The sequence below is a fragment of the Sus scrofa genome, chromosome 6 (genome assembly GCF_000003025.6).
Source record: "Sus scrofa isolate TJ Tabasco breed Duroc chromosome 6, Sscrofa11.1, whole genome shotgun sequence".
In the NCBI taxonomy this organism is placed as follows: Eukaryota; Metazoa; Chordata; class Mammalia; order Artiodactyla; family Suidae; genus Sus; species Sus scrofa.
This window is the reverse complement of record NC_010448.4, coordinates 164,926,590-164,937,115: the sequence shown is the minus strand read 5'-3', so window position 1 is coordinate 164,937,115 and position 10,526 is coordinate 164,926,590. Positions and strand designations below refer to the sequence as shown.

At 56.2% G+C, this 10,526-nt stretch overlaps 1 protein-coding gene across 7 annotated transcripts in view; it reads right to left on the bottom strand.

The window, feature by feature from the left end:
- Positions 3,590-10,526, bottom strand: part of MKNK1 (MAP kinase interacting serine/threonine kinase 1) — a 45,820-nt gene continuing 38,883 nt past the window's right edge. For 4 of the 7 annotated variants that reach the window (XM_021093254.1, XM_005665448.3, XM_005665449.3 and 1 more), the window contains 5 exons: positions 10,245-10,340; positions 8,419-8,613; positions 7,432-7,596; positions 6,293-6,336; positions 3,590-4,903 (listed from right to left, as the gene is read on the bottom strand). In XM_021093254.1, the coding sequence (XP_020948913.1) occupies positions 4,666-4,903; positions 6,293-6,336; positions 7,432-7,596; positions 8,419-8,613; positions 10,245-10,340 (738 nt within the window). In that variant the 3' untranslated portion in view covers positions 3,590-4,665. 7 annotated transcript variants of the gene reach the window in all.

The following is a 10,526-nucleotide window of genomic DNA, read 5'->3' as shown; positions in this document are numbered from 1 at the left end:
AGCTCCGCTCCTGCCGCGAGGCTGAGGGCGGCGCTCCCACACCAAGAGCAGGACAGAGGCTCTGGGGCCAAGTCTCTGTGGTGGGACCCTGGCACTGGGGCCTGGCCTCACGCCTCTGGTGGCTGACGATGAGGGCGGCAGGGGTGGGCGGCAGGGAGTTTCAGATTTCAGAACCTCCTGACCCTAAACACTGGAGACGCATTCTAAGATAACGGTTTTTCCTTGACATTGTAAATCCCTAGGGCGCAGAAGCGGAGTAGGAATGTGGAGTCGCATTAAGCCACCATCACCTACGAGATGACGGAACACAGGACCTCCCAGCTCCCTCCCAGCACAGATGGGGAAACGGAGACTCGGGGAGGTAGAAGGACGGCCCCACAGTCTTCGATGGAAACCGGCGTCCAGACACCCTGCTCGGCTGGGACATCCGCTTGCACATCTCTAATTGTCTTATTTGAGGTGGGAGGAATTGGCAACCCCGCCATCGGAGGCAGACACCGCATTCAGAAGAATCAGCTAAGGCTGCCATCTTTCCTCAGGACCAGGTCACTGAAGCTACTGGAAACTTGTGATGCCTGCTCCTCTGTTATGACAAAGGTAGAGAGGGAGACTTGCCAATTCTTTCCTCTTTCCCATTTCGGCCCTGAAAAAGAAAGGGCATGCACGAGATGCGAGCCCAGGGCGCCAGCCCCCAAGCTCAGAGCCCTCCTTGCTGAAGCCTGGGTCCTCCACGCCCCTTGACCCAGAGTGTGGCTAGGCCACCGGTCACCGCTAAAATGTCACAAACTCCCTGTCTCGCAGGGAGGCCAGGGCTAGAGGGTGCCTGCCTCTCTAAAGCACCAAGTCCAAGGCTGGCATGTGGGTGGGAGGAAGAGTGGGCGAAAAGGCCTCAGCTTGGTTCAGTTCTGTTTATTTTCCTTGAGGGTCGAGGACCCTGGAAAAGAGTGTGATTAATTCACGGATCCCCTGAGGGACGGGCAGCTTTCCCGGACTGTTTGGAAGCCGAAGTCAAGAAGCAGCTTCCAAGGCAACTGCTACCATGGCAACGAGAGTGCCAGCCATGGGGGGACCTTGCTTCTCGCTGCTCCCCTCTAGACCTCAGCAGCTGGAGCAGTTGGCAGGGGACCAGGGCACTGCTGTTGATGGAGCTGGATCTGGCGAGGGGCAGTTGGCCAGGAGGGAGGAGGGGCCCTGGGAGCTCAGACAGGTGGACGCCTGGAAGGAGAGACTTCGCCCCTGTGCCCGAGCCCGAGACAGCTCAGATAGGGGTCCTCAGCTTCCACCTGGATTAGGACGGACTGGGCTCAGGTCTGCTAACTGGGTCTGGGCACTGGGCCTGAGGTCTGGGACTCTCCCTCTCCCGAGGGCAGCCGAAGCGCGAGCTGTAGCGCTGGGACCCGGAAGCCTCGGTGCCAGGTCCCAGAGCCTTCCTCACGGTGTCTGGCATGTCTGCCTCTGCTCAGCAGAGCCAGACACACAGCCTGGCCCCTGGAGAGGGCAAGGGTCTTTCCAAGGTCACCTAGTGAACAGTGCAGGGGGAGGACCAACCCGGAGTCCCTGGCCCCCCAACCCAGCTCTTCCCCTGGCACCACAGCTGCCCCTTTGGAGACAGGGACCCCAGCAGAGGGACAGGCAGCCTGTCACTAGGAGGAACGCACAAGGGGCCAGAGGCCAGGCCCACGTGGAAAGCTCAGATCCGTTTCTACCCTCACAAGCTAAGGAAAGGGTTCTATCACCAGGGCCCAGCTGAGCAATTCTGCCCCAGGAGACAATCAAAAAAACTACACCTATCACAGCTCATGCTCACTGAGCACCTCCTCTGTGTGCCTGGAACTGCTCCAAACACTTCCCATTCACTAACTCGTAACTTTCACAACAGCACCATGAGGTAAAGGCTCTAGCCTCCCTGATTTTTGGTTTAAGAAACTCGAGACCCTCGGAGACTAAGCCGCTTGCCCAAGGTTCAGGCCCAGTAAGTGGGAGAGCTGGGACTTGACCCAGGCAGCACAGCTCCCGGTATCCGGTCTCTCAGGGAAGAATTCCAGTTCCACCTTCCTAGCTGTGCAGCTGTGGGCAGGCTCCTCTTTTCCTTTCTCTGCTCGGCTTTTCACGCTAAGTGGGGTCAAACAGTGCCTTACCTCATGTGACTGCTGTGAGAATTAAAGAGATAATGCCAGAGTTCCCGTCGTGGCGCAGTGGTTAACGAATCCAACTAGGAACCATGAGGTTGCGGGTTCGATCCCTGTCCTTGCTCAGTGGGTTGGGGATCCGCGTTGCCGTGAGCTGTGTGTAGGTTGCAGACGCGGCTCGGATCTCGCGTTGCTATGGCTCTGGCGTAGGCCAGCAGCTACAGCTCCGTTAGACCCCTAGCCTGGGAAACTCCATATGCCGCAGGAGTGGGCCTAGAAAACGCAAAAAGACAAAAATAAATAAATAAATAAATAATTAAAAAAATGAGATAATGCCTATGAGCTTCTCCCAAAGTACCTGTTCCTTAGCAAGGGCACAATAACAAAACCAAGGTAGGCAGAGTAGCGTTCACACAGAGCTGGGGAGGTGAGAGAGGACTGGCCAGTGGATGTGAGTGGGAACAGGGGAAATGCTTGGTCCAGGAAGCCCCTGTGAGTCACCTCCCTGTGGGGCCAACCTGGAGGATTGACCAGGGTGGGGATGGACTCCAGAGACAACTCACACCCTGGCTCCAAGGCCCCAGAGACAGGGAGACCTTGGGCCAAAAGGCTCAGATTCTACAGGCTGTTTATCTAGCCCACCCCACTCTGGGTAGATGAAGAAGGGGTGTGCGGATGGCAAGCTTCCTGCGAAGGGAGGTCTGTCAACAGAAAGTAGGTCCTTGCCAACCCTGAGGCTTCACAGTGCAGAAGAGCTGGCAGCTTGGCCCAGGACCTGCCCCTGCAGCAAAGAGCCCTGCACCCTGGCTCGGCTCTCTGCTCTCCCAGGGACAGAAGCTGGCAGCAGTGCCCAGCCTCCTGCCCTGACACTTGGACCTCCCTCTGCACCTCCTTAGGAATTTACAAAGGCCCTCCGCACACAGCCTTCGGAGTCTGGTTCTGAGGCTCACGGGGGCAACGCGCACGGAGGCCCTCTGCTCCATGAACACGAGGGCTGCAGGTGCAAGGCGCTGGTTTTCTTTGTTGCCAACTTTGGCAGGACAAGCACAGTCCTGGGTACACGACGGAGACACAAGAGAGGCTTACGCTGCTTCAGAGAGAGGGGACTCTGTTGCACTCGGGTGGGTGGGCTGGGGACAGGGCACATCTGTTACAGCGCTTTCTGAAGCCAGCGTGTGTGGTGGCTGCCATCGCAGCCTCTTCCACTTGCTGGTGACATCCGAGGGCAGGGGCTGCTTCCTACCCAGCTCGGTCCTGGTCCGGAGTGGGAGTTGCAGGTGCTTGATGAATTTTACTCCCTCACCTAAAAAAGAGAAGCGCTGACCTCTCCTTCACCTTGCGTTCCAGATCCAGGGATGAGGGGCTACGGTAAAGGTCTTGACCAGCGGCCCTCAGCCCTTCTCCAGAAGGCCTGTCTCCTCCTCAGGTTTGCAGGTGAAGAAAGGACCACCAGGAAGGCCTCTGGAATCCAAGAGTTTTATTAAGACAAGCGCAATGTATAATAGCATCCTCGTGTTGTGTAAGTGTCTGATATATGCAAAAAATTGATTTTCTTAGGTAACCAGCGGCTCAGCCGTCTGATGGCAGATGTGCCTCCGTGCTCCCGGCAGCAGCAGGGCGGCGGGCAGCCTCCGGCCTGGCTCCACATCAGGCAGAGCTCCCTCTCACAGGCCCAGGCCTGAGGGACAGAGCAACAGACACATGCGGTCTCTAAGTCGCTCATCATCTGAACAGTTTAAAACCAGTCAGAGTAATAGGAAATAGCGGATTAAAACCTTTCAAATGTGTGGACATTCAGGAGAGAGGGAGCTGTGAGAGTTTTGGAAAGTCCACGGGCTCACAGTGGGGGTTTAAAGTTCCATCTCTGCTGGAAGAGCACGGTTTAAAAAAAACAAAAAAAACCCCAAACGCTTTTAAAAACGAAATAATACTGACTTTAGCAGCAACCCCAAACAAGGAAGAGGATGATAAATGAGGGACACATTTCGGTCACGGCAAAGAAAGATTACGTGCTTCTCTGCGCTCTCGAATGGAAGACGGATCTGGCTTCGGGATGCAGAAGCCTCCCTGCCCTTCCTGAATTGAGGGGATGGCTTCACTCGGCCGAGGGGGAGGACGTCCGGAGGACAGAGGAAGGTGGAAGGACCGCCAGAGGCGGGGTGACAGTGCAGAGAGAAGGAAGAGCCTTTGTCAACTGACGCTTCTCCAGGCTGGCTCCCTGAAGGCCACAGTCTCAGCCGCCACCACTGCCAGCCAGCGAGAGGGGGCTGGATCCCGGATCCGCAGGCGGGTGAGCAGGTGGGCAGGAGCCCAGCAAAGAGACGTCCCTGCCGTAGGCGATTATGCAAAGTGACAAGTGATTGCTTTCCTTTTCAAAGACAACCCCTTTGGAAAAAGCTTTTTCCTTGATGACTCTGGGGAAAGGGGGGTTGGGCTGGGAAACCTCTGAGCCTTCCTGGATGAAGAGGCCTAGACGGAGCCGCGGAGCAAGCCCCTCACAGGTTTCCAGGGGGCAAGGCCTGGGGCCGGGAGCAGGTCAGAGCCCTGTGGGTGTTGTTGGGCATGACTGTGTGTCTCCACTGCGGCCTGCCTGGGCCAGTGCCCTCCGGCGGGCCAGGCGTGACTTGGAGGGAGGGGAAAGCTTCACAGAGCAGAGGCCCTCGGCCAGCGCCTCCGACTCCTTTGCCAGTTCATTCTCCTCGTGCTGAGACAGCTGGCGGTTCAGGGCGATGGCCTCGGCTGCGAAGAGCGTCAGGTCCATTGTGCTGCTATTTCTGCAGGGATGGGGTGTGGGAGCACAGAAGAGAGAGAGGCAGGGCTCAGTGGGGTCAGCCAGCCAGCTCCCTGAGAGCACCCCGACTCCCCGCCACACACACAGCGGCTGCTGTGGCTCTCTGCTCCCACTGGACGTTTCTGAGCTAGCACAGGCTGCTTCCTCCCAAGAAGTTCTTGCATGGGTTTGGAATCTGACCCTAGAAAGGCTTTGAGCTCAGGGATAATCTCTGGACTTCATCGCTGGGACAGACACCGCCTTTCCTCAGAGCCCCCTATTCTGAGCTCCCAGGGCTCTGCACACAGTTCTGCCAGAGGAAGGTCCATGGCACAGGAAACTCACCCACGTACATCCCTCTCCCCTGGCAGAGCAGGGGGCTCCAAGGGCAGGGGCTGTGCCTTTGTGTCTGTGTCCCCAGAAGCCGGCTCAGGGCTGGCAGGTTACAGGAGCTCTGGGTTTGCCGAATTGGTTTTCTCAGGTGGATCTGAGATTTGGAACTTCAGGGCATTGGGATGAAGCTCTAGGGACCTGGGAGGAACTCATGCTGAGCTCCAATGAATTGTAAATACAAAGCGGGAAGACTTCCTCCTGTAACTGGGTAGCTCTGGAAAGCTGTCCCGGTCGCTGATTCCCAGAGGGCTTCCCACAGGCTTTAGCCCTGGCCCTTCGGGAGCAAGGCAGTGCTCACAAGGAGCACCATCTAGTGTTAAAAGCGTTAAAAGGCACCAGAATCAAACAGATCCGCGTTCAAAGTCCAACTCTCCAGGCTACTGCATAGCCTTGAGTAAGTTAACTTGTTTCTCTGTTCCTATAACGTTTTCCTGTCTAGAAACTGGGGTAATGGAAACACCTCTCGTTTAAATTTACCTTAAAGCTTATGGGATACAATATGCACGAAGCCCTTAGTACCATCCGGGTGGGCGGGTGGTATTTCTTGTGCAGGGGCCATTGTTGTGGTTTGTCTAGTACCACATATGACACTTGGGCCCCCTGCCTTACAGAACCAGATTCCTGCTGTTTGCACCAGCCCCAGCAGTAGAAGGAAACTTGGTGTGCTGTGGGCAGCAAACAGTGCTTTCCAGTTAGGATTCAAGTGGTTCCACAAAACAGGTTTTTCTCCTGCAAACGCCTAAGGCAGGATCTCAAGGATGCGAGAAGGCAGAAGCCATCCAGGTGGGTGAAGAGAAGAGAGGGAGACAGACCTCCCTGCAGAGGGAGACAGGAAGAGGGGTGGGGAGAAGGAGGGCAGGAGCCCCTTCAGGAGGAGGACACTGGAGCCCAGAGATGGCTCCCCATCCCCCGCCTGGGCCCTGGGGTGGCTGGCTGAGAGCCGGAGGGGGAAGTCAGAGCCAAATGAGGAAGGGACGCTGAGTGCGGCAGCAGCATTTACCTCTGGAGGACTTGCGGCGTGGGGAGTCCCCTTTCTGGAGCTTGCTAGAACGGGAAGGACAGACGTGTGGGTGAGCGCTGCTCCCTCTTTCAAGAGCTGCCCCCACCCGGGCCAGCAGAGCGGGCAGGTTACCGCAGGCTTGGGCCCAGCACAGGGACTTGGCCACGCGTGCCCGCAGGGCCAGAGCCTCCAAGGAAAGAGCAAGCAGGGTGCGGCTCCCGACCCACTGCCTCGGCACAGAGAGCCCGTCCTTTCCCTGGCCAAGTCCTGATCACCCTCCAAGACCAGCTGCCGGGTCACTTCCCCTGTGAGACAGTCCCTCTTCCCTGCTGCCCCCCAGGCCCTGTCCCACGCAGAGGTGGGTGCCTGTCCTTTGGTGCCCTGAGCACTTTTGAGAAGCATTTGTCACACTATCTCGCTGTTTACTCCCTGGCTCCCTCTCCTCATCAGAACCTGAAGACAGGGCCTGGGCCTCACTTCTCCCACCACGGCCAGGGTCTGGCACGTGGGAGATGCTCAGTAAAGACGGCAGCTCTCGGGTGGCTGGGAGAGACCCTTTGATTGGGTGCCCCCTGTAACTGGGCCTGGAAGTGCTTGCTTCCTTCCAGTGTCAGGCCACTGAGGCTGGCTAACAAGTCACACAGTAATCACAGGAGGTCTGGCAGACCCCCGGGAGGGTCTGGTTAAAAATGTTTTCTAGTGAAGACCTGGATCCTTCCCTTGGGGAAAACACCAGCATTTTCCTTTCAGGCAAGCTGTAGCCAGGCCCAGCACCAAGAGCAGAACCTATGAGTTCCCAGGGCAGCCGCACAGCAAGGGGGGTGGCAAGGCCTTGCTTCTGCGTGCTCTCAGCTAATGACAGGGGACCATGCTACCACTGAGGCTGCTGTGCATGTGGCGAATCTCCCAGAGGCCTCTGTCCTTTCAGGGAGGCATGGGTCACCTATGGGTTGGTTTGTGGCCAAGGTTAGAGCCAAGTCCCTGACACTGCTAAGGGCTCCGTGTGCAGTTAGGTCAGGGGTCAGTTCACTCTACGTGCACAGCGATCGAAGCTACTGTCTGGCTCCTCCAGCTGAGGCCAGCCACCGGGGGGTGTGAGAGATTCCCCGTGGCCTTGCTGCTCCCCCCGGGTCACTCACCCCTTGAACCCACGGGTGCTGCAGGACTTGGGCAGCGCTCAGTCTCTGCTTTGCGTCTCGAACCAGGAGCTTGGAGATGAGGTCTTTGGCCTCGCTGGAGATGTGTGCCCAGTCCTTGTCCGGAAACTCATACTTGCCTTCCTGGATGCTCTCAAACAGCTTGTTCTAGGTAAAGGAGAGTCCTCCTGAGGCCACACCGGCCAGGGGATGGTGCCTGTCATGGTCTTACCACCTGCGTCCAGTCGACCAGGTGCAGCTGGTGGCCATTCCCAGACTAGCCCCCCCACCCCGCCCAAATCATCAAACTACCCAGAATGCCCTGGGCTGGCAGGAGTGGCCAGGAGGGTGACGAGTGAGGAATATCAACCACAGAACAAGGCCCAACTCCTCAGCCCTTCATCCAGGGCCCTCCTTGGACTGTTTTGTTCCTTCTTCTTTTTAGGGACACGCCTGCGGCGTGTGGAACGGGGAGGCGGTCGAATCAGAGTTGAAGCTGCTGGCCTGCACCACAGCCGTAGATAGCAACACTGGATTCAAGCCATGCCTGTGACTACACCACAGCTCACGACAACACCGGACTCTTAGCCCACTGAACGAGGCCAGGGATGGAACCCGCATCCTCATGGATACTAGTTGGGTCTTAGCCCGCTGACCCACAATGGGAACTCCACCAGGGCCTCCTTCCCCACCAACACCCTATCCTTCCTCTTCCTCCGTCCACACAGGCAGCTATTTCACAGCTCCCCGTCTTTGCTTGTGTGGCTGCTTCCACCTGCATTTCCTGCCTCTCCTCCCCCGGGGCCAGACACTTCCTTTGAGACTCACTCGGCTCAGCTCGGATCCTAACACCCTCCCCTGAACGCCTCGCTGGGCCGAGGGCCTGATTATCTCCGTGGCGCCTGGTGGCTGCCCTCGATACAGCCCCTTCCAGATCCGGCACAGTCCCCAAGCCTGGTCCTGCTGGGCCCCAGCAGGCCCTGCGCTCACCTGGCACACCGGGCAGACCTCTCCCCGGTCCCAGCCGCAGTCGGCCCCGCAGTGACCCACGAAGGGCGGGTAGCCGCTCAGCATGATGTAGAGGACCACGCCCAGGCTCCACAGGTCACAGCGCTTGTCGTAAAAGGTGGCCTCGTCCGTGAAGACCTCCACCACCTCGGGGGCCATGTATTCTGCAGAGCCGCACTGCGGGGAGCAGGGTGGGGAGGGGGGAGCGGCAGAGGAGAGAGGCTTAGTTAGACTGTATGAGACTTGAGCAAGAGGATGCAGCTGCAGAGCAAGAAGCTGTCAGGAAAGCCAGCCAGAGGGCTCGCCTGGTGCCTCTAGGACAATTAGAAAAGCTGGGCACTGGACATTTAAAACTGAGTCCTCTCTTTCCCTACGATCCGCATGACCAGTTCCAGGTCACCTTCTTATCTTTTCAGGTCCTTCTCCAGGAGGTGGAGATCCCTGGCCAGGAAGCTCCAGGATTCGCTCTCTGCCCTGGCTCTCTGTAAACAGTCACTCAATGAATAGGTTCTTCTAGGTACCAGGAACACAACTTTTGGGATGAGATCCGATTCCATAAAGCAAGGATTTTTCTTTTGAAAACATTTTTTTTTTTTTTTTTTTCTTTTTCAGCTGCCCTATGGCACATGGAATTCCTGGGCCAGGGATCAGATCTGAGCTGCAGTTGCAACCTAACAATGCAGCCGAAGCAACGACAAATCCTTTAACCCACTGTGGCGGGCCAGGAATCCAACCTGCATCTTGGCACTGCAAAGATGCTGCCAATCCCATTGCACCACAGCGGAAACTCTGCAAGGATTTCTTAAAGTGAAGACCTGCCAAGCTTCCCTGCTAGCTTGGAGCATGGAAGTAGAAGAAGCTAGACTTAGGAGCCCATCAAAGGTAGGAATGCTCTTGGAACAAAGCAGGTCTCCTCACTTCTTGCATTTGTAGATGGGAGAACCAAAGACAAGGATGGGACGGGGATTTGCTCCGGCACAGCAGTGGCAAGCCGAGGACAAGAATCCTGGATTCATTCCTCCCATCCTTGCACAGAAAAGTGCTGATAAAAACCAAGCAAGTTCTTTTTGCTCCCTCTTCATTATTTCAGGCTCACCAGGAGACAAAGCTCCCCCCAGTCCCCTAACATACACAACTAATTCGATGGGAAGATGGTGAGAAAGGACATTTTCTTTGTTATTGGCAATTAGAGTTAATGCGTGTGAGAACAGGGTAGCTTGGCGCAGCAGCAGCTAATACAGAAACATTTCTAATAATGTTGCTGAGAAGGAGATGTGGGCATAGTTAACTGTATGTCTTAAAAAAAGGTTATCAGGAAAACTCACTTATGAAGTGCGCAAATTTCAAAAGAATTGTAATAATTACAGTATGTACAGTATGCACAAGACCTGTCTTAGGAAGAAACAGCTCCCAGCAGCACCATCTGGGCAGGAAATGGGAAGTGGAGAAGCAATAGGATAACTTAGCCAGGCGCTTATGTGCAGAGAGTCTGGACCTCAGTTCTCATCACAGAGACCACACTCCCCGCCCTTCACCTGGGCCAGGAGTCAGGGCTCAGCCTGTTCTTTAGATATAATTTGCTTCCTCATTGGTGGCAGACCCACCCCTCACTAAAAGCTCTAAGTCAGTTTCATCAGCAACTAAGGAGGGCAGGGGTGGTTCTCAAGACAAGAAATGAGGCCAAACTCGGGGCAGCAGAAAGTGTATAGATAGGCTTGGTTTTCCTTCCTTAGCCTTCTGTTCTGATCTCTGGAGCTTCGGGGACAGGAGCTCAGATGGCGGGGACACAGGTGCTCAGCCATACATACTGGAGTCGTCAGCTCTGGTGTGGTTATGGGGGTGCAGGAGTTGTTCAGTTTCACCCCACTGCCCAAGTCAAAGTCACAGATTTTCACTGGAGACACCTGAAAAGGAAAATGGGAGGTGAAGGTTACAGACAGGAGCAAGCAAAGGGCATGAGGTGACAGCGTGACTACGTGGGCACACAGTCGCCATGACTGCCACGCTGCAGCACGGCCTGATCTGGCAGATCCTGTTTCCTCTCCTTGAGTGAATCAGAGGTCACCTGAGGTTTATCCTAAAGTGTCCCC